We start from the raw sequence: 23,047 nt of genomic DNA, 5'->3' as shown, positions 1-23,047 counted from the left end.
ATGTTCTACTTGTCAAACACACAAGGCTAAACAACAATTAGTATGATGTATGTGTTTTTCTACACCCCAGCTGCAAGTCACTTCAGTGTGTTTATAATCCTACTCACCAGTCTTCTGCTATTATCCCAAGCTGGTTGTTCATATCACAATAAAAACATTGTGCCACCAGGAGCTAGGGAGGGAGGAAAAACTTGAACACTCTGCAAATGTGAAGGAAACAAATTGAATCCACATTCCAGTATCTCCTCAGAGTTACAAACTGCTAAAAAATGGAATTGAAGACTACCAGGTAAAATTTAAGATTAATTTCCAGTGTTCCCAATTAGGCCCTATTTGATGGAATTCTACTTTTGAGGTAGAGTGTCTCAGGACATCAGGTTCTTAAGAAATGTGAATCAAGATGTGCAGCCAGTTATCTCACCAGTTTACATCACCAGTTTGTTCATTGAAAAGTTGTTTAGTATTTGCCATCTTCTGTCCTAAGGGGCACCTCTCTTCAAAGGCATTTTGGAAACCCAAACATTTGCAGGTGAGGAGAGGCCAGTAAAATAGACCGTAGGCACGAGTCTTGCAAGGTTTAGGCTAACAGACTGCAGGAGAGACCCCCACACTGTGGGCACAAACCACAGCCTGATGTCAGGTGCTGAGGGCAGAGACACCTCCCTCACCACGAGCGCACAGCCAGGAGAGCCTGCCTGTACTGTTACTGCTGGAGTGGTGCCACTGCTGTCTGCAGGCCTTTCATGGCTGCAGGGATGAGGTGGAGTGGCTGAGGACACAGACCTGAGCTTCTCGTTAGAGGGACATGGGTGTGAAATGGGACAGTGAGCGAGAGCTTGGAGGTCAGTGCCAGTCTCTGGAGCTCTGCTGGAGCAGAATGAAAAGGTGGCACCTGGGGCTGGCATTAAGGAAAGCAGGCATTCCAAGAGGCATGTCAAAGATTTGGCAGGTCATGCTAGAAAATGTGAGAGTACCTGCAGGAAACTCTTCTCTGAATCCACAGTTTAGCAAAAAGGTTTTGGCTGTCTGTACCAGCTGAAGAGCCAACAAGGCTGGAGGCCCCTGTGCTGTCAGGTATGCATGTGGACTGGCACAAAAGCAGGAGTTGCTTTGCCTGATGGCATTTTCCTAGAAAGATGAACTTTGGGAAGTCCATGGTCTACAGACTAGGGCATAAAGGACAATCAAGCTCAGATTCCCTTAATATTTATTATTCTTGGCACGCCTTCCAAAAGATGTATCAATATCACATAGAAAGACTCTTGATGCTAGCAAGATGTTTCAAGCAGGATGAGGAAATACCTGTTGAAAGAGTACTGCTAAGGCACTCTACAGGAATTAATAGATGACATGAGATTTGGCTTATCCAAAGAAGGAAAAGTCCAACAAACAAGAGTAACAACCAGAATGACTTTTGAGAAAGACATTTCAGTTTATTGTCAAGACACTTTCTTCCCTCTTTTCTCAGCAAGTATTTTAGATAATTTCTAACATGGACTTTTAGTTCAAAGAGGTCACTACAATTTCCCAGACACTGGTGATCATTTGAGAGAGCAAGTTTGTGGCACAGAAAATAATTTTTTAGATTCTTTGTTCCCAAAATACAACAGGGCTCCACATGAGGTTGTCACATCATGCAAGAAACTCATCCCATGAATTTGATGACTAAGTTGTTGCAGTCAGTCCTGGACTTCAAAGCTGCACTTCAGAAAAAGTTTGCTTGCCTTGGGTTGTGCTTAAGTCTAAAACCAGAGTACTGCTTGTGGTTTTTTAAACTCAGAAATAACCTATCAACTACTTTTCATGTTTCCACAAGTCACAATCTTAAATTCTGACAAATTTTGCAAGGCAATGCAGTGAATATAGAAATCAGTCTTAGTGTTTGTTGGAACAAATAAAGGGCTGTCTCTTGAATATGACATTGAGGTACACTTTTTTCCTGTATATCACATCACAAGAGACCTTTCTGTGTAATTTAAGTTTGTTTGACGTTTGCCCTAAAGATCCAAGTGTGCTGTGTATGGGGATATGCCAACCTCCTTTGGGATCACCAGTGGTTTGATACTCTGTATCCATGACTTGCAAATAGACTTAAGCTACCTTAGACCCAAATCTTGACTTCTGTGCAACTGCACGACCTCTGCTCACAGCCACATGCTCCCTGTGCACACGTTTCCCTTAAGATCTCCTTTCTGAAATGTACTTGTGTTTTGTATTAGGACTCTATAAAAAAAGTAAATACATTAAAATCATTATCACTCCATAGTCTGTGATGGCTGTACTTCCAGGCAGCACACTACAACATCCCGATGAAGGCAAAAAGGATGGGACCATCTTCTACTAAGGCAGCTTCTCAGCTGGTGACCCTGCACTGGGCACCGAATTCTTGTGTCATTGTAATGCTCTTTCACCTGTTTTAAATTGACCTAGAAATCAGGATTTTTTTCCAAATTTAACTCCTAAAGGCAGGAATTTCTGTGTCCATTTTCTGCAACCCAGTGTGAAAGGACTGTCAGAAACAGACAGTAATTTCATTTGGAAAAAGTAAACTGAGTTGATATTCGACTGACTTTTGAAGAAGACATTAGTGCACTACCGAGATGCACATGAGTAACATTCCTCTCCAGATGACAGACAGGTCACTTAGTTTCTTTTATTTCTTCTTTGTTTGTAGGATTTAATCTTGTGGTGTTTTGGGGTTTTGGATTTTTTTGCAGGGTTTTGTTTTGGGTTTGGTTTTGGTTTTGTAATTTACACATTTTGTTCCTCCCAAATTAGTTTTTACTATCCAAACATGGAACTTAAATTTTTACCGTTTTTTTCCAAAGATAGTGAAAATGCAGGAACTTCTGTTACCTTATGTGTCCTGACAGATTTTCTTTTTTTTTTTCCTTCAGTAGCTAACAATTCTGGTTTTATACTGAAGGTTGGTGCACAAACAGAGCAGTATACTACAGACAGAAGCAACTCATGTACATTTGGATTGGACTTTCTTCTCTATATACCTCCTCTCATGCTTATACACATACATTTTGGATTCACTACTAACAGACAATTTCCTACTAAAAATGGATGACATTTTCCATTAGCATTGTTGGGAGAAGCATTGATTGGCCCTTAAAAGGTTGGTTGCACATTATGTGAAAGAACCCAACTGCAAAGAGCTAAATTTGCAACATAAAATGTACCCAACATTCTGCAGGGGAAGCATTATCAAGGCTTTTACCAAGTTTTTCAGGATAAGATATGACACAGCACATCTTTATCAAACATTGCTGTATTTTTACTCTGTTGAGTGTTAATTAATTCACACCAGTGTAGCCACAGTTACAACCCAGCACTGAATGGTTGCAAGATTTTAATCCTGCACTCTGATTTAAGTTGGTAACACCTCTTTAGAAGCAAGAAAATTATCAATTTTGTCAGAAGACTTTTCTAGTCTTAACTATGCAAGAAATCCCTTCTGAAAGTTACTCAGAAAATAAGGTGTAAGGGGGGGAACTCATAAAGCTACCAAGGGCATTATGTGTTCCCTTTGGTGAGTACTGAAGTTATTTTAAATAAAACAGATAAAATGATTCCTCATTGCCACTGTAAGTTATGGAACACACGGTTTTACCGTTGAAGTCCATCCTTTTAATTCTCCCCTATAAAAGCAAACAATGCATCATTTTGAATCACTCAAATGTACTGTGGCAACAGCTTTGTTTGAACAGTAACTGCTGCTATGAATGGCTTTTCCAGAATTTTGGGGTATCCAAAGAATACCTGACAAGATCTATTAACACATTCATCCCTGTGCTGCATGCATCAGTGGCCTCTCTTTGCTTCAGGAAATGACTGAAGGTTTAGCAGGTTATCCCAGTGCAGGTGTCTGGAGATCTGTAGCCAGTCCATTGGGACCAATGGATGCAGAGTTCTTGGTAGAAATTAGACAAGATCAGTCTGAGCTTTGATCTTCCCAATCCCCTTTACTTTTTCTAGACTTCAGGCCTGGTGTTTCTACAGAACTCTCCCAAGAGCCACCTATCCAGTGCTGCCTGAGGTCTCCTAGAGCATTCCTCACTCCAGCCTGTTACTGCTCCTCTAAGCTCACCCAATTTTGCATTTTCCTCCTCTAAATTGTTAGGAGTTTTGGTTTTGGCTTTTTTTTCCCTCCATGTTTGACTGTCTTCAGACTTCTGCACCCTTTGAATTAGAATGAAACACACAGACTAAACTTTCTTTTTCCCCTTGCTGTGTTATTCCATTGTTCCTTCGCCTTTTTCTCTCTTCTGTACTTGCTGAAACTTCTTTATCATCTAGAATCTGCAGTAGCCTGCCCACCCCATACCTTTTTCTGTGCATTCACTGTACTTCTCAGTAATCTCCTTGCTTCACCTTTTCTGCCAGTGCCTTCTTTCAGGCAGAGCCTTATGCATGAACCAGCATCCCAGTCCTGGTTTCTCAAAATCCTGTCTCCATCATAACCCACTTCTTTCCCAATTCTTTTAACTGATATCCAGTAGCCTTCCAAACCTCCGCTCACCAAGCTATTGCTCCTTGCATAACCTCCATCATTTCAATTAAGGTATTAAGTTCTCCTTTCCAGTATACAAACAGTAGTTGAAGGCTTGTAAATGCCCCAGAGCCTTGTGAACATATTAACAGAATAACTGGAGAGCTCCAATTCACAGGGGGACAGGGGCTGCCTACATCTGACAGCAGAACTTTGAACATAAAGGAATGAAACAAGTTAATATAGGGCAAAATTTAGAAAAAGACTGAAGTTGAAAACCATTCCAAATAAAAGGAAAACCAGAAACTGATCTCACATCGAGCTTCAATAAAGATTCTTGTTTCAGAGGCAAACTGCAGACCAGCTGTAAACTCCGAACAAGCCCTGTAACAGTATGATGCATTAAGCATCAGGATGACAAGTCTGCTTTTTCTCTTCAGTACAGCCAAGTTTGCAAGTGTCCTCTCTCCTGCTCTGGATGTCTTTAGCAGAGATTTGCTAAACTTAATCTACAATTGTAGACCAATAAAACCACAACTGCAAAACCTCCCTATGGAGAAACCTTACTGTCTAAGAAAGTAACTTTGAAGTTGTAAGAGTGACAAAATAATTAACCAGTTCTGCCTGCGGGGAGATGACACGGTGACACCTCCGTGAGAAAGTTTCATCACCTACCTAAGTAAATATTATAAGCACCATTAAACACATTTCAGCACATTTACAGCATTTCACTACATCTTGTACTGTGCAAAATGTAGTCATGCAGCAACATCAGTAGGGCTGCATAAACACTGCCTTCTGCATTATCAGCCAAAGCTTGAGCTTCAGCCCAAGTTCACCTTATATCAGATGGGGGTGTTAGAGGAGCAGACCAGAGGAGCAGGCCAGAGAGGGAGAGAGGAAATTCAGCCCATGCAACACTCAAGTTTAATCTCATGTATCTGCACTGACAAAATGGGTGTGCATTTAGCCTGGCTTTTCCAGAGAGTTCCCCACATAGCCCATAAAAACAACGGGCAGCATCAGCTGGCCAGCACCAGGGAACAAACTGGCTATGCTCCCTCCTACAGGCACTTGATGCATAATGCTGAAAAGGGCTGCAGAAGTTGCAGTCACCAGAGCTATAATTTTCCCCAGTGCATCAATTTTTCACTTAGATGATTTTCCCATTTGTAAACAATAACATAAAGCCTGAGTATTTTTTATTACACATTATCCTGTCAGGATGGTGGCATGAGGACTGGCTAGCATTTAGCGTGGCTTTTAAAGGAACAGTACCTGCTGTGAAAAGGACGTAGTCCTTTCATGTTTCATATGATCAGCTGTGGGAGACAGACCAAAGCAACATTCACAAGATGTTTAGCGCAAAACATTCTGCCACTGCTACTCTTTGTAACAGAACATAGTTCAGATCAGTATTAATAATATCTGAAACAACCTACTTTATCCAATTACGTTGTATTTTCATTTTAAAAATCCAATGGTTCTTTAAATATCATTGGCATATAAAAATGGTAGAAAGTTCACTGCGCACCAGTTAATCCCACCCTTGTTCCACTGAGTGCAGCTGCATTCAACTTGTCCATTTCACTTCTCACTCACTCTGCTTATAATCTGGTTCTCCAAGAATTTTAGTTTTCTGGGACAGGTTGCAAGCAGGAGAGAAGTAGTAGAAACACTCACCCGACACTGGAAAAATCTTAGGATTATTTCAACTTTTTTAGTCTCAGAATTGAGATACCAAAATGGGATGGATGTGTAAGTACACTTTAGTTGTCTCTAAAGTGCATTAGCAAATTTTGCAATGAAGGCTGGAGATTAGTAGCAAGATGTATGGATTATGGCATTCAGTGGGTTGCCATATGCTGTGGGACACATCTTTTGAAGGAGATTTTAATCAACTCAAAAGACAATATGGCAACTGGCAGGCTTTTTCTTTATTGAAGCAAAGTCACAGCATTTTCAGCACTATTCCCCTCTTGTGAAGGGAAGAGTTAAACGAAGGCCCCTGAAATTTACATAACTAACAAGTAAAGGATTGAAGAAAGAGATTACAAGCATATTTCTCTAAAATAAATAATCTACAAAGAGTGCTTTTTCTTCTTAAAAGCAATCTAAAAATGTAAAAATTCTACGGTAAGGAGATCAAAAGATATTTTAACAACTTTCAATATTTACAAACAATACAAAAACTGCGCATGCCATCAAATGATGCAAAATTCATATTAAAAATTAAAAGGTTCATTCCTACCAAGAACCAAAAACTCCAGCCAATATTTCAGTTCTAATTAAATGGTCTTCTTTACAATTGGAAAACCCTTAAATGTTTTTATTATCTGTAAAATATACAATAAAAATGAACCTCACTAAATTATTAAGGTTAAAAAAGAAGACCAATACTGCAGGCAAATCAGAAAGGAAAGTAACTGTAACTTATTCTTTGGTAACGAAAAGTTAGCAAGTATCTGTATTTCAAGTGATGAAAAGTAATAGTCTCCCCATTTTGACAAATGAACGACAGATTTCTGGCAAAACACAACTCCCAAGTTTCAGTTTTGAAAGATGGGCTCCACCTACAGCTTTGTAGTGCAAGTCAACTTTCTAATTCAGAAACACAACTGTCCTGGTTCCGGCCAGGACAGGATTCATTTTTTGCAGTAGCCAGGAGGGGCTGTGGCCAGGACACAGAGGTTATTCTACACCACCTCACAACACTGCTGGGAACAAGGAAGTGGGGCAGCAGGTCACACATTACCGGGCTCTGCTCTGTGTGGTGAGCAGTCACATGTGAACCATTTCTCTTATGTGTGCACTGTAACTATTGTTGCTGTTACTGTCCATTTTCTTATTTCACTGTTGTTTCCAGTAGATTTTTCTTCTATCAGCTCCCAAACTTCACCTTTTGTGCCTCCAATTCTCCTCTCCAGTCACCCGCAGAGGTAAGAGCAGAGGGGAGTGAGTGAGCGGAACACGGCTTGGAGTGTTTTGGTGGGAACACTAAATTGGGGAATACCATTCCTAAACCATGACAGGAACCCTTCCAAATTCTGGCAGTACACTGCTTCATTCATCTCCCACTTTCCTGTTGTCTGCTTGCATCCTCCGCACACATCCAGCTGTTCTAGTTCTCTAAGGGAATACTCCAGCCAAGGAAGCAAATCACTTGGAAATGAGTGTTTCACCAAGCGTATGTGTGTGGCTGCATAGCAGCTAGTAGTGTGTTATAAAATCAGCTCCCTTTTCCACATCAACTACATAGTTCATTTTCCCTCAGGAAAAAGAATTAAAAGTACAGTACCCTGGACCAATCCATAACCTGGTGAGCTCATTGCTCGAGCAGGACACACTTCATCAAACACGGGGTCATACCCACTAAGGAGCCATGTAATCCCAGCACCAACCCTACCAGCTTCTCTCAGAGGTGAATGTGCCTCATTGTGCCTCTCTCTGCTTAACAAATGCACTACACTGCATAACTACAATGCTTCTGAACCAAATGTCCAGCTTGTACCACAGGAGCCTTCCCACTTCAGGCTTATTCCTAAATTTTGCTTGCACAATTGCAGTCTCAAGAAAAAGAAAAACTTCACACCCTGACAGACTCTGAGAAAACTTCCTCACCCCACCCCACAAGAGGACTTCTAAGGCTTTACACAAAAAATTCAACTGTTAACTTTCCTTAAGCCACAGACCACTCATTCAAAGCAAGTGCTCCCCACCCCAACCCAACCATGCAAAACCATCATTGCTTTAGCATTTAAACATACACATGCAGTTCGTGAAATAAATGCTCAGCAAAGTAACCTTGTCCTGGTCTGGGCTTTCTTCTGGAATCTAGTCCCTGTGATTTTCTAGACTAATATCCAAAGCCTTTAGTCACACTGCCTTTTAACTTTCTTCAGCTGAAGAGTTTAGACACTTCCTTGAAGCACCTGGTTGAGTCATTAAGTCTACATGGGCTGGATCCAAGGTCTCCTTGCAGCTTGCCTCCTCAGCATACGGAAAGTCATTCATGTCCATTTCATCACTGTTAAACATATCAAGCTGCCTCTCTTGCTGCTCTTCCAAAGTCCTCCGGACCCTGCCCTCTGACTGTTCCACCACTTCCCCATCTCCTTCACTAATGACAGTCATGGGGCTGCTCTGGATGCGGTTGCGGACATTGTACTTGCTGCTGGCAGCAGATGGGGGTGTCCGTGACCGGCCGTACCTCGTGCCAGAGAAGGACATGCTCCTTGGCATCAGGCCCTCACTCTTGGCCCACTCTTCCTGGGCCCGTTTGCTCTTGCTGGGTGAGCAGCTGGCAGGGATGTCGGAAAGGTCAGGGGAGGCATCTGTCTTTGTCCGGTGGAACCTCGGGTCCGTGTTCTTCAACATCTCTGCTGCGGACATACGGGAACTGGTGTCACAGCGGCTCCCTTTCTTCAGCAGCAGGGCTTTGAAGTTGTCATTGCTGGTGCTGCTCTTGCGAACGCTTCTCTGAATAGATCCGGCTTGTTTGAGGGTAGCTAAATTTGGGGAAGCACCAGTGGGAGTTACGGGGGGCGATGGAGAATGGTTGCGGGTACGGTCGTCTTCAGAATCTTTACGGCCAAGGACTTTCCTTTTGGATCTGAGTTTGAAACACACACAAAAAAGAGGACAACACAAAAATGAAACATTTTACCTCCCCTAAGTAAACTCAGTTTAGAGGGATGACAATGAATTAAGCTAAAACAGAGACAGGGAAAAGGGAGAAGTGATCTAAATCTAAAGCATGAGTAAGAACACCACCAGAACTGCACAGGCACTAACGCAGGTATCGGAGATGTAAGTTTATTACTCTTTTTCTGCAAATCTGGAACAATGAAACTACCAAAACTGGCAATACTGATGTTCAAAACACTTCTGCAAATTTAGTGAATTGGGTTTTCTGGAGTCAGTATTCAACTGCTCAGACTAATGCGCTATAAAGATTTATACACCATGCTGTTCCTCTTTACTTTGGGGACTTGATTCAAAGTATGTCATCTAGAGTATATGGGTTGTTTTGTTTCATTTTATGATTTCATTTGACACTCTCTGGAGAATTAGAGGTGTCGTTTAGTGCACTTTCCTTTAGAGAAAAGGACACAGCAATGCACTGCTGCTGAAGATGAAGAAATGGGTGCCACATATAACAATTCCAGATTAAATGATTTTAAAAAAGAACCTCCCTAATCCAAATATTAAATAAATAGCCAAAAAAACTTCTCCAGCTCCTCTCAAGATGCACAGACAAAATTCACAGTTATGTTGGTGCTCTGTCATTGCAATTTTTGACTAAATGAAGGAGAGACCAACTTCCTGACAAGAAAGTTATCTTTCCAAATGAAAAAGCAGAGTGTTTATCTATTTAAATGCAAAGTGCAGGGGTAACACATAAAAAAAAAAAATTAAGAAATAACCATGGAACTGGGAATAAGTGGAAACTGGACTTTCATTGCCTCATTTTCACATTACTAGAAATCTTAAAGAAATGTCCATGCCTGGGATCTGCAGCACAGCTGCTTTGTTTCTTTGCTGAGCAAGAATTAATTAAAAAAGATTGTATAAAGCCTAATATGATATTTTTGCACAAACTTGAAACAAGTCGACGGACTTCTTAGAAATATAAAATTATAATGCTATAAAACTCCATATTAATTTTTATCAAGCATGTGTTCAATCCAGACCATTCCCCTTGTAAAACAGATTTCTACTTAATGTGATCTTTAGCTTTACTTTCTTAAAAGCCTTGAGATTCTGCCAAGGCAAGCTCAAATGTGTTCATGCATCACAGCCTACTGATAATTTAAAAACCCCCAAAAACAAAGAAGCAAGATCCATCAGCTGAGTAGGTGGCAGCAATGGACACTGCCATAGGCTGTGCCAAGACCTTGGAGTGATCCCATCTCTCCTAAGTGGTGCAGTTTATACATAGCTCACTTGTGATACCCCCAAAGGCAGCTGTACCAGCTGTTATTTACAGCAGCTGCTGCTGCCTCCACCTGTCTTTCTGGAATAAGAATGTAATACCAATGCCCATTCAGCCTGAGGATGAATGGACACCAGAAGACAGCAAAGGGATAAAATGATGACTTCAGAAGAGGCCAGTGTAGGAACCTCATCTAGATTTAACTGTGTTAATGTGTAGGCAGCAGATAATCTTGGTGCTTGGATCCTCTGCGAGTCTGTATGTGAACATTTCTGCATTTGTTACAGGGAAAAGATTTTCCTTCCTTAGGGTTTTGGCTACCTATGGCTATCTTTAAACACTGCAATGCTGGGGTTGTATTGCTAGCAAACCCGTAATTAAACTGGAAAAAAAAATTCAATTGCAAAGATCTGCAGGGAAAGGCTTTGTGATCCTAACTTGGAGTGATCCAGTAAGACTGCGAATGCAGGGCAGAGCAGTCAGTTTGCTGTCAGCACCTAGCCAGCTTTCCTCAGTATATATTAATTATGGAAGAAACTTGAAATTAAGAACCAAATTTGGTTTCGGTGGCTTTTAAGACACAGACAGGGTATATGTTCAAACAAAACTGTGACTTAAAATTGAGGACTGTTCTTCCTGTCCTTAATGTACATACCACTAAATTTCTTATCTTGCTCCAAAGCACATATTCAAGAGTGCCAATTACTGAAATAATACCTCTTAGGAACAGTGGGGGCAAACCAAAGCCTTTTTTATTAATTAACAACCCAGGAAGATATTGGTTTAAGTCAAAAGCCAGCAAAAGCAAGGTCTTAATAAAAAATGTGTCAAGTCTGTCACATCCAGTTCCACTGTCCATTTCCCCACAGACTCATGAATTAGGGGTATGTGCATATACACAGAGATCCACTCTGTATCTGCATACATAAAGGAGAAAGGCTACTGGCCAGAATATCTCATTCTAAAACCAGATTTGCCACAGTTCTAGCAAGTGCCATGCAACATGAATGCAACAGACCATTTTCAGAATGGCTCCTACAGGTCAAGTCCTAAGGGGTAACAGTAAATTATAAAAAGTCAGTATCACATATATTAAATTTTTGTATTGTCTGGAACGGACTTGTTTTCAAAGACGGAAAACAAATAGCATTTACATCCAAAATGCTGCAGCCTCCCAGCTTCCAGCTGCTCTCTTCCCGTCCGTCCCTCCCGATGCAGACCTCGGGCAGAGCCGTGCGAACTGACGGCACACCGGGATAAGCCCCGGCTCGCCGGCAGGGAGGCGGCCCCTCTGCGGGTTGCAGTGCGCGGCGCAGCCACGCGATGGCGCCGGCGCCACGCCCAGCCCGGCCCGGGGCGGCTCCGGCCGCGCTGCGGGAGCGCCGCTCGAAGGCAGCGCGCGTTCCCTGCTCTGCCTCTGGGCGCTCCTTTCCTTGGGGCTTTCTTGGGTTTTTTGCTTTTTGACACCTAACGTGAACAACACGTTATCTAGCTGCCATTCGGGACGATTTTGTTTTCAAGGGAAATGAATGATGTCATTAGTAATAGGGCCAGTATTGCACATTTCATTCACGAATCAGTTTGACACAAAACACCCGACCTCAGGCTGGATTATGGCAAACTATAATCCAGCGTTTGCCATATGTTTTGCCATATGACTGACATGTTGTGTTACTTGCCAGTTTCAGCCACGCTTGCCATGAAGCATTAGCGTTGAGCCTCTGTCCCAAACTGCACCATATAAGCAGCGAAGAGAGTAAAAAGAGATGGAGAAGAACGAGAATGAAAACGAAAAGATACACAGAAAAAGCAACAGTAGAGTTAATAGGGCAGATTGAGAACAGTACAATAAATACTAGACGTAACTTGATATTTTAAAGGGCAAGGTATTTATAATATAATTTACATCCATTTAATCAGGTTGGTTTTAGTTCAGAATGGACTAAATACATTTGTAAAACAATAAAATGTAAGTTCTTTTCCTCATCTTTTTCACATACAGGCTTAGTAGAAAGTTGATAAATATATGCTTTCTCTTAAAGCAATGACTGTTGTAATTGGGTGTTTTAGTAAAACAATGTTAAATTTATTTTTCCGAGACCTACCGGACGTCACAGTACAGGAAAGGCAGTTTCTGCAGTACCTGTGAATGGCTGCAAAAAGATCCTCAGTAGTCCTTGGTCTTGCTGGTGTTGCCACTCCATCTGTCTCTTCCCCATAGCCACTGCTCGGCAGGAATGAACTGTTGGCTGTGTCTGATTCAAACACCTCCACTGTGCAAAGAGAATGAACAATGCAGTCAGTCTGTCATGCTAACGCCACGGGCATGTAATCCTGAAACCAGCCCTCACTGCCACTAAGGAGAAGCATCCAATGGACTGAGTACAGCGCTGTCATTATGGTGATTTCAGATCAACGCTTGCTTAGGGAACTGCAGTGCATGAAATGCCTGTGCTTGCTCACACACAACAGGCGGAGAACAGTAACAAAAGAAAACTTGTATGGTTTCCACTAAAATACAAAACCAAAATTAACGAATTGTTTTCATAGCATGCTTTAATACTAGCACGGGTAAATAAAGCATCATTTTCTTTCTGTGTCTGCAACAATGCAAAGTCAGAAAAGAACTGCAAGAAAACTCATTAAATATAATCAGATCCCTGCGACGTTTTAGTTGTAAAAATCACAAGAGGTTCTGCCCTCTACAGAATCCCACCTCAATGCTAGGATGGCTATTCTCACTCCCCACCTTCTCTGAAATAGCTACTGCTACATCTGAGTTAGTCAGAAAAGAGACTCACCACTTTCGTTCTCTTGAGATAGGTGCCCGTCAGTGTTACTGCCACTGTCTTGGCTGCTCCCTGAACTGCTTCCTTCATCAAAAGCAGACTGCTCCTCCTGCCTGGGTTCTTCTTGAACTGGTGATGCAGCAGGCTGTACCACAAAGGCATTCGCTCCCACTGTCTCAGAGAAGGTGAATCCAGCAGCTCCTCCCTCAGGAACCAGGCTGCCAGAGTCCATCTCGCTAGAACCGAGTCCATCTGTAAGACAATTTCTCGCCTCCTCACAGTGTGCAAGCACAGCGTCTCTCTTAGTTGGGCTTCTGGCAGTATCACTCACTTCAGCTGCTTTCTCCACTGTAAGGTCTAACTGTGGAGGTGGTACCAGAAGGAACAGCTTGGGTTTCTTTGATATAGGAGGTGGTTTCTTGCTTGGCAATACAACCAGAGTCTTGTCAGGAGATGTTGGTGACCCCTGAAGTGACACGCCAGAAAGGAGGTCTTCACTCTGCACTGAGGACTCAGGTGTGTCATCAGTGGCTGACCCCAGAGCATCAGCTTCAGGAGACTTCTTCAGACCTACTGCACTCACAGGCTTTTGATCACAGTCAAGTACACGTGTGTTATCAGAGAGAATGAGAGGAGAACCCCGAGACAGTGTTTCAACTACATTTTTAAATGAAGTGCCTGGAGTTTTCATTTCCTCGTCACCTAAGCTGCTACTGAGTTTTAGTGAGAGAGATGGCTTTAGCGAAGACTGTGATGATGAATTTGCAGTACCCTTTTCCTGAGAAGTGGTTTCAGAAGCAGATTCAGCTGATGGTTCACCTTCTGTTGATTTTTTCACAGACCTCAACTGCACCATTTGCAGTGCTTTGGTGGTTACTAATGGCATCACAGGTCTCGATGCATCTTGCTTAGTGAGTGGCTGTTTCACTGGACTGTAGCAAGAATCGTCCTGGTTGCGTTTCTTAAAAGAAAACTGCGGGTATATTGTTGCACCTTTTGTTATTTTGGGATCAAGCGGTGGTGCTGGTGGCGGGACAGCTATGGAGCAAGAAGGAGGAGGAGGAACAGGCGAAGAGAATGAACTGATGGAGGCTTCTTGAGGAAACCATGGAACAGTCTGAGCAAAGGAAGAATTTACACTGGCTTCTGGCGGAGGAGGGGGAAACGTGGGAGAGGCAGACAATGGTGACAGATCCATGACTTCTGCTGGAGGAGGAGGAGGGGGAGGAGAAAGTTCAGGGCAATGTGGAGGTGTTGGAAGAGGAGGTGGTGGAGGAGGCGCACCAGAATCCGGAGGAGGGCTCAGAGCAGGGTCCAGTTTCTTCACACTCACACTCCCTTCAGTAGATGTATTTGAAGAAAGAGAAGTGGATGATGAAGACATGGAGACTGAAGACAGAAGAGAGGACTTCCTTTCAGGCACTTTAGGCTTCAGCTTGGATTTCCCACTTCCTGATGATGCAGATTTTACAAGTACAGGCACTGGAGTAAGCGCAGTGGGTGTATTGGACTGGCTGGAGTACCCACTTGATGGTGATGTGACTCGGTGGGATTTCTCTGGAGAAGCACTCTTTGGTTTGGCCAGTCCACTGGGCACTTGTGGCACAGAAGCCCTTGAGCCATCACTGAAGTGGCTGATGCTGTAATCGCTCAGAGCAGATGATGTACTGGCAGAATGGGTCACCGGAGATTTCACCTGGTCGTCTGCCACTGCGGCATAGTCGCTGTAGTAACCCCACTGATCAGCGTACTCCGACTTTATGCTACTTGTCTCACTCTGGGAGGGAGTGACTGTGCAGATGGAGTACAGGTTTGGAGCAGTGGTGGACATCATGCTGCTGCTCGCACTGACCGAGCTTTGGCTGCGGGAGCGCAACACCCAGGGATCCTCATAATCACTGCAGGGGCTCTGGGAAGGGGAGCTGCCATTTTTGCACTTAAGATTCAGCTGCAGAGAATGCTGGAGCGTGGCAATGAGTGTTTCATCAAGTACCTGTCCATTGGATTGGGCTTTTTTCTTAGGTATCCTTCTGAGTGAGTCTGTTCTGGATGGTGGCAAAGGTGGCTTCTTTGCCTTTTTCAGTGAGATGTTTCTTGCAAGGGATTTGTCACCTTGGCCTGACTGGTCATCCTGATGTTTCTTCTCCTTTCCTTCAAAGACATTTACCACGTTGTCTCTGGGGTTCTCAAAACCATTAGTACTGTTGCATGGAATGTCTGACTTCAGTCTGGAGTCCATATGCATGGGGCCGTAATAGCCATCGTGGTCCAAAGAATACAGGGAAGTCGAATCGTCCCTGACCGACGTCCTCTCCAGGCTGCTGCTGCTCAGGTTGCTGCCGGGCGTGGCACAGCCTGGTGTGGTACAAACCACCTTGCGTGAAGGGGTCTCACTGTTTTCTGAAGACTTGTACAACCAATGCTCTGTGCTGCTCACTGCTGCGTGTGCTCTCTCTCCAGAATAGCTGGATTCACTCCGACCATCGCTGTCCTGGGAAGGGCTTGCTAAAGCAGCAGTGTTCCTACAGCTGTAGCTCATGCTCTGAGACCCAGCCTCTGCATTCCCAGGAGTGCTAAGAGAGACAGCAGAGTCACCAAGAGAAAGCATCATGACGGTGTTAGATGGGATGGTATCTGAAGTCTGTGAGTGACGTGTGGAGCTACTCTCACTCCAGTTACCACTTGAAGAATGGTGATCTTCTTTCCCACTTATTGCACTGCTGGCAGCAGGATTGTCTCTTGGATTTGGGTAGGCAGTGGAGCTGGTAATTTTACTATCCAATGATCCAACACTCTGGGCAGCGTGAATAAGGATAACTTCTGAGGAGGATGACAGTGTTGCATTGGGTATGATGCTCGTTGAGTAGGTGGCATGAGGAGAGACCACACATGCTGGGCTTGAGGACTTCTCGCTATCACAGCTTCTCACCTCTTGGGACTTTGGCCTCGACAGGGTCCCCATCGTGGGATTATTCCTCAGATGCACAACACTATCATCCACTTGCAATTTACTTATCTGGTGGGGTAAAGTGCCAGCAATGTCTTCTGTCTGCCTCAACATCATGCTCTGTGTCTGATCTAGGGACTGCAGAGACACTCTCGCACCAACCCGAGGCAAGCTGTGAAAACCTATGTCGTCGTTTTGGCGGGAAGCAAAAACTGCAGCAGAGTCACTCATCACCGACATGTTTCCAGATGAGCTGGAGAACTGAGACATCTGGGCTGCAATGCCTTGTCCTTTCTGTGCTCGTATTCTTCTCATTGAAGGGGGCACAACTTTAACTTCCTCCGTCTGGCAGCTGGTGTCCTTGGTTTCGGAGCGCTGCATAGCAGAGCGATAGCTGTCTAGTCTCCCTAGCGTGGAACAGTGATCTGGGACATACATCGAATGCCCTCGGAAATCACTTTGGCCAGTACCAACTGCTGGAGTCAAAATAAAATAATTATTTCTTGAAGTGCAAATTCACATTTATCTTCTCACTCATTCAAAAAAAACCCAACCCAGCAAACTGCTCGATCCCCTGCTCCTTCTTCTGAAGAAGAATCTGCAACAATGGATTTTTCAGAGGCATCGTCTGTTTTCTGCATTTCTCTTCCCTTTTTCCATATTACCAGGAACCTCTTGCTTACAGAATCGTCTGCGTTCCTGCCGCACATTCGACACATGAAATCCTCTGTTTATGACATGGCAATAATTTCCATAGTAATCAGTTGTGTCAGAAACCAAGTAGTACTATTTGACTTCCAGTAGGCAACGCAGCAGGAACAGACAAAAGCCTGAGAAACGTGAAGTGTGTTCCCATGCTAATGCCTCATGCAATAAAGAAAAGGGGAAGGAAATCTGGAGACTAATACGAATAAAAAATTCTGCTTTTTACAAGCATTACATTTCAGAAAAAAATATTTCAGGAGACACAGATAGCTCTCCAAGTCCTGCAGCTTGTCTGAAAGAATGCTACCACATGGAAACGTGAATTGTTTTACCACAAATAATACATACTTATAACAGCATTTATATAAACATTATCCGACACTGCAAAGAAAACTATTAGATAACGTTTCTCTATACAACTCTATTTTCTATTTACCATAAAGGAAAAATTCTAAGAACTGGGGAAAAGAAACAGCTGGTATTGATGGTTGTGTCATCCTCAGCACCATCAGGAAATAAAAAAATAACCACTTTTTCTAAAAGAAGGAATAATCACATTGGCATAACTCTCCCCACCCCCAACTTTGAAGATAATGGAAAACCAGTTTTAGTTCAAAATATAGTTATCATTGGGTCAACAGAAAGGATTCTAGGGCTCTTTTATATTTACAGTTTTATTGGTAGTTGCCTTTTAAAATCACAAACCAGAGGACTGCTTTAAAATTAGTCTGTGTAAGGCTGTTGCTTTTGAATTCAGTTGCGTTGCTGTATAAATAGCAAGAGGGAGGCAGGCGTGCTGCTGGAGATGCTGGTAAGGATGCCACACATATGTCACTGTGGGGGAAAACTGGTTATTTCAAGTCTCCGCCTTAGCGAGTCTCAGGAGCAATGAAGTAGCACGCCTGAAAGGAATGTTCTCCTTTCATATTTACTATATGAAACTGCACTGGGAGGATAGGTATTCTTATCATGCAGCTTTAAACACTACTTAAAGGACATTTAATCATCCTGCTGCTTGGCAGGCAAAAGAGGCATTTAGGGTAAGGAAAACAGGGCTCTGAAAAGGCTACAGTTAAAGCAGCACACACAAAAAAGATTGTTTACTTCTTTTCCTCAGGCATGTAAGCAGTCTTTCAGCAGCTTGAAGCCTAGTTAGTTTGCTTTGTGTAAATTCTCTTGCTCTCACAAAAATGCAGCCTCTTTCTGCTTCTGGTAGAGGTTTGCTGCAAAGCTAGATACTCAGATGCTGGCAAATGTCTTGGATAATCGAATACGAGATACTGTCAGAACAGATGGACTACTGCAGCCAACCAAGAGAGGGATTTGCATATTCCGTATACAGTTATTAAGAACTGTACAGTAAGAAAAATAATCTTCCTTTCCAGGTATATTTTTTCTATGTAATCAGTGCACCCCTTTGGTTAAGACAGAGAAAAACAGCAAAGTAGACATTACGAATGTTTCTGGAACCATGACATCACTGATATTAACTGCTGGTCAGTTAAAAATATCTGGTAATAAAGGTCTGCATGCTAAGATATGTAAATAACCAAAGAGAGGGGGTATTTTTCTTCTTCTGCCTCTGTGAAATACACACGTGCACACAAATTCACACACGCAGATGAGACAAAAGGATGGTGCTGGTGGAGAATGAAGCTGGCAGCACTACAGCAAGTATCTAATACTGTCACATACTGACCTGTGGCTGAGAGCACTTCATTTCAGTATGTGGCATGTCTGTATTGTATTCACAGAGGAAGCTAAATGCACCCTTTTTCACAAGTGCTGAAATGCAGATGGGTGTTTTATGTCTGTTCAAAATGTTACTGCTAGAGAAGGTAAATGGCAAAGCAGACCAATGCTGGACTTGCTAACCCCACCTTTTTCCTTCTTCCAAAACAAGGACTGTTAGAATGCATTTATTGGGACATACAGCTCATGGTAAATGCACAGTGATGTCTGAAACAGAAAATTAATGGCACGGAATAAAGGAGGCCACTGAATAAAAGCGGCCACTGATGGCTATACCAAAATGCCTGGCACGGCAGCTCCTGTCCCATCCCTTGGCACACACACCCCAGCAGAGCCTGGGCACTGCCGGCTGTCCCAGCCAGAACAGTGCCAGAGCAGCACACTAACAAGAGGGCAGCATCAACAACCAACTGCAGGATGCTGCTGAGAACCAGGGCTTACCCTGGGTTTGTTACCAGAATAGATGTAATTTAGGGTCCAGCCTAATATGGTCTGGGAAACCACATAAATTGACTCAACAGCAGTAAATGTTCACAACCTCAATACTGCAGGGAAGCCCATCAGGGCAAGTCTTTGCACTAGGTGTGAGGCCTCTTCTAGTTAGAATGATTCAGAGCCCAAATAAACACAGGATTATGGAGGGCAAGACAGCACAGCTTCAGAAATACAAACTACAGGGCTACATCCTTCAATCATTCTATGGGATATGGTCAGAGAAGGATTTTTTCATGGGTGTTACTATTACAGGAATATAGCTTTGAGGTTTTAAATACTTTTTTTTTGTAGAAATGCAGCATATTCTGAAATTCTTTCCGCTTCAGTTTTGGCTTTACATGTATGGACAATATCATGCAAAGCTGTGAGGATTTACTCATTTTATAGTTCTGTTTTCTGAAGAGGGACGACAGAAATCTGCAGGGAAAATGGTTCAAAAAACCAACCAGAGGAACATTTAAGACTCAGGTATACTGGTAAAATGCTGAGGTGTTTATGATTCTGGTGAAATTCAGAGGAGGGTAGCGAGGAGTATTTTATTTGCAATCTACAAATGCCCTGTAAAACCTGCACCCACTTCTAGAGTAATACTGAAAAGTAAGGATTTTCAAAACCCCTTAAAATCTTTGTTGGTAATGCAGCTAGAAGACAAACAATCCCATTCTAAGGGACAGCTCACACCTTTGACTACTACACTGATAATGCTAGGTTTCTCAGAAAACATCTACTTAAATAAGTAGCAGTCAGAAGATACCTTCTGCCTGCAACACAAAAATTCTTAAACTGAACCAGATCTTTTTAAGAATACCATCCACAAGCCCATCTAGTTGCAGGGACAATGTGTGAGCAGAGGCAAAAAATGTTGCAGAACCAGACATCAGGTTACAGATGCTGAACATCACGAAGTCAGAAGCAGCTGCAAACTGGGCGTGTGATAAATGTGGCTGAAAGTAATGATTGTCCTGTCTGCCTTTTATATTATCCTGTGTCCAGCAGTACTGCCATCAGTGCTATGTCCACCACAGGAGACCTGTATCTACCCTCTTTTCTTCTTCATTACCCTACTATGCTGAAAGTCTCTCTTAGGGCAAATGCTCTTCTCTAACTCACATGTTTAGAGCAGGCTCCAGCAGCAAGTAAAGAACACCCATTCTGTGGACTCTGATAGTCACTGGTGTTGCTCATTAGAGAGGACAGGGATTGAGAATGACAAATTTGGCAAATTTGATGGGGAAGAAAGTATGTCTGTACATCATCCCTGAGCCCAGGTACTGGCTACTAGCAGTCCCCCTGTGACTCTAGCTGATGTGGTGGCACCAGCAGAGAATCAGATGAAAGGTCCTCTGCATTGAAATGAGCATGGAAAACCGAGGGTCTGAAAAGATAAACAGAGCTTGTGCTGGTGTCACAAAGCACATGCTTGTTTCAACTAGAACAAAGAAGTAGTCTCTCTTACCTTCTGACTAACCAATTCTAATGCAAGCACTTGTCTCTTACGCCATAGGCACATTCCTAAGGTGTGGTACTCTCATTGCCTCCTCATGCCTCACCTAGCAATCCTCCTGCCAACCTACTAAACTGGCTAAGTCGCTGTGCAGGCACCACAATTTAGTGTTTCAAAAAATCCCCAGAGACTCTTAATCTGTTTTACCCCAGCACTTACATACTGAGTGATTTTTAACAGACACTCAACAAGAAACAGACAAGTACATTGGGCTTATGACAATTTAAAGGAATTTTCACCGTGCTTCATAAAGAATCTGTAATCTCTCAGAAGGGAGTAAAAATATTGCAGTGAATCCTGTGAAATTTTTCAGTACTGCCAGCTGAAAAATACCCTGAAATATCCTTGCATATATCACTGCCACCCTGAGAGGGAGATTTCTGATGTAAATATTGGGAATTCAAGTTTTGTTGATTCTGTTCATTTCCGTAAACAACCGACCTCTGGTGAAGTTTATATTCCTGCCATCTGTCTTTCCTCCTCCCAGTATCAAAAAGCAGATTACACCCGCTTTCTAGCACCTGATTTATGGATGGATAGCACTGGAAATGTACAATGTTAAAAAACTACAGGTATAAACCCAGTACTAGTCAAAAGGCACAGTAACTCTGAAACAGAGATATTCTCTCCAAAGAGTGCTAAAGTTGCAAACAGAAGCAGGTGCAGAATTACTTGGCTGGAACAGCTAGGTATTTGTGTGGCACTTCTGTAGGACCAATGGGTATCTGGGACTCTTCTTACCCATGGGACCTGTAACTTGAGTGATTGCTAGCTCTGGAGGGACTAACCGGAGAAGAGTATCAGTTAAGAGGAGTCTTTAATAGAACAGCTGAGTTTCCAGAGATCAGAAGGACTTATCTGCGCCCACGTTGCTGAGATGGAACTGTTTCCTCTCAGGCATGTCAAAGGAGAGCTTCAACAGTCCCAAATAATACCTGAGACACCAAATGGTACCACCAGGGGTCTGAGCTGTCTGGCAAGAAAGCAAATGAAGGACTGACAGTTCAGGTGTCAGTCATACCCATCCCTATGACTGACACGACATCCTACAGGTGACAACTCCTTGTGAGCTACTGAAAAAATACACTTTTCAAAGTACTTTCCCTTTTCAAAGGTAAATAAGCTGAAAAAATGGTACAAGGTCATTCTAACCCTTTCAACCCTTAGGTCAGGAAGGGGGAAAAAATGTACATGGGGCAAAAAAAATCACAGAACCAAAAAGATGATGACTTTCATGTATAAGATGGGGAAAAAAGCATTTAAATAATCCAAAGGAAGTACACACAAAGCATAAAATCAAAAGACATTTTTGGAGACCAAGAGGACAGAAACTTTCTGTTGGAATTAAAAAAACCATCAAAATGCTTGTCAGAAGAAGGAGGAATCAAAAGGTGGAAAAGTTGAAGATGTTTTCCTCTCCCCTGTTTTGGTGAGGTATGTTTATTAGCAACTGTGGTGGAACTGATACTCAGGTCTGGGACCTGCTCCTCCTGAAAGACAGGGAGGGAGTCTGGGACACCAGAAGCTGCCCACTGGTGTCTGGTGCTGAGCTCTGGAGAAACACTCACAACCAGGTAATTTGGAACCTCCACAAAAACAAATTTAGTCTGAGTCAGACCCTAGAGCACTGACACAAAGAAAGGACCATGGAAAGGTGGAAAGCATTTTGCTGCCTTTATTTCATCTGAAGAGTTGGAACACGTGAAGGAAGCTGATGATAACCAAGAGCCAAGAAATGAGCAAGGCCAGTGACAGGTTCTTCTAGAGAGGTGCTCATCTCAACCAAACTTCTCTTTGGGAATCACCTTCTTGTCTGACAGGGGGGAATATAGGCTTGCATCTAAGGTACCATCTGAAGAAAACATCTAGACACAATGGATAATGGCAACACAGAGCAGAGAAACTGAGAGCACTTGAAGTAAAACATTTCCAAGTTTCTTGCTCTTTCTGCAGTTTTGATCCAACACTGACTCCCATTAAATATGTATGTAATATTTATGTTCTGTAAGACAAGGAAGGTAATTCAGAAGTATGCAGAACTAATTTTTTTCATTGCTGTGTTTGGCAGAGAGAAGAATGCTTTGCCTTCTCCTATTACTTTGGTGTCACTCTGCTAAATAGTACTGAAAGGGTCCTGCTGTTAAAAAACAACTTCAAAAAGTAACTCCTATCTCTAAACTGGTAGACACCTCACATTCTTACTCTTTCTCAGAATCCCATCTATGATGTTGCATTTTATTTATGCAGAATTTTCTATGCAGAATTTTCCAGTCTACACAGAGAGACTGGTTCATTACTGGAAGACACCTGTGAAAACACAACAGCATTTCAATGCTAAAACGCAGCAATGTTTAAAGATAGCTTAAGCACATGGGTGCAGTTAATGTTTCCTTTCAGTATGTCTGGCTGAATTCTATGAGGG

The 23,047-nt window shown here is 42.8% G+C and overlaps 1 protein-coding gene across 12 annotated transcripts in view; it reads right to left on the bottom strand.

The window, feature by feature from the left end:
* Positions 1–1,408: 1,408 nt before the first annotated feature.
* The window catches only part of NHSL1 (NHS like 1), a 184,419-nt gene continuing 162,780 nt past the window's right edge, over positions 1,409–23,047 (bottom strand). For 8 of the 12 annotated variants that reach the window (XM_048299705.1, XM_048299704.1, XM_048299709.1 and 5 more), the window contains 3 exons: positions 13,235–16,645; positions 12,577–12,706; positions 1,409–9,110 (listed from right to left, as the gene is read on the bottom strand). In XM_048299705.1, the coding sequence (XP_048155662.1) occupies positions 8,387–9,110; positions 12,577–12,706; positions 13,235–16,645 (4,265 nt within the window). In that variant the 3' untranslated portion in view covers positions 1,409–8,386. Of the gene's footprint in view, positions 9,111–12,112; positions 12,165–12,576; positions 12,707–13,234; positions 16,646–23,047 lie in introns of all 12 variants that reach the window. The other 4 variants (XM_048299706.1, XM_048299710.1, XM_048299708.1 and 1 more) reach the window with 2 other exon arrangements.

This window comes from Corvus hawaiiensis, chromosome 3, assembly GCF_020740725.1.
Source record: "Corvus hawaiiensis isolate bCorHaw1 chromosome 3, bCorHaw1.pri.cur, whole genome shotgun sequence".
Taxonomy (NCBI): Eukaryota; Metazoa; Chordata; class Aves; order Passeriformes; family Corvidae; genus Corvus; species Corvus hawaiiensis.
This window is presented reverse-complemented; position numbering and strand designations above follow the sequence as displayed.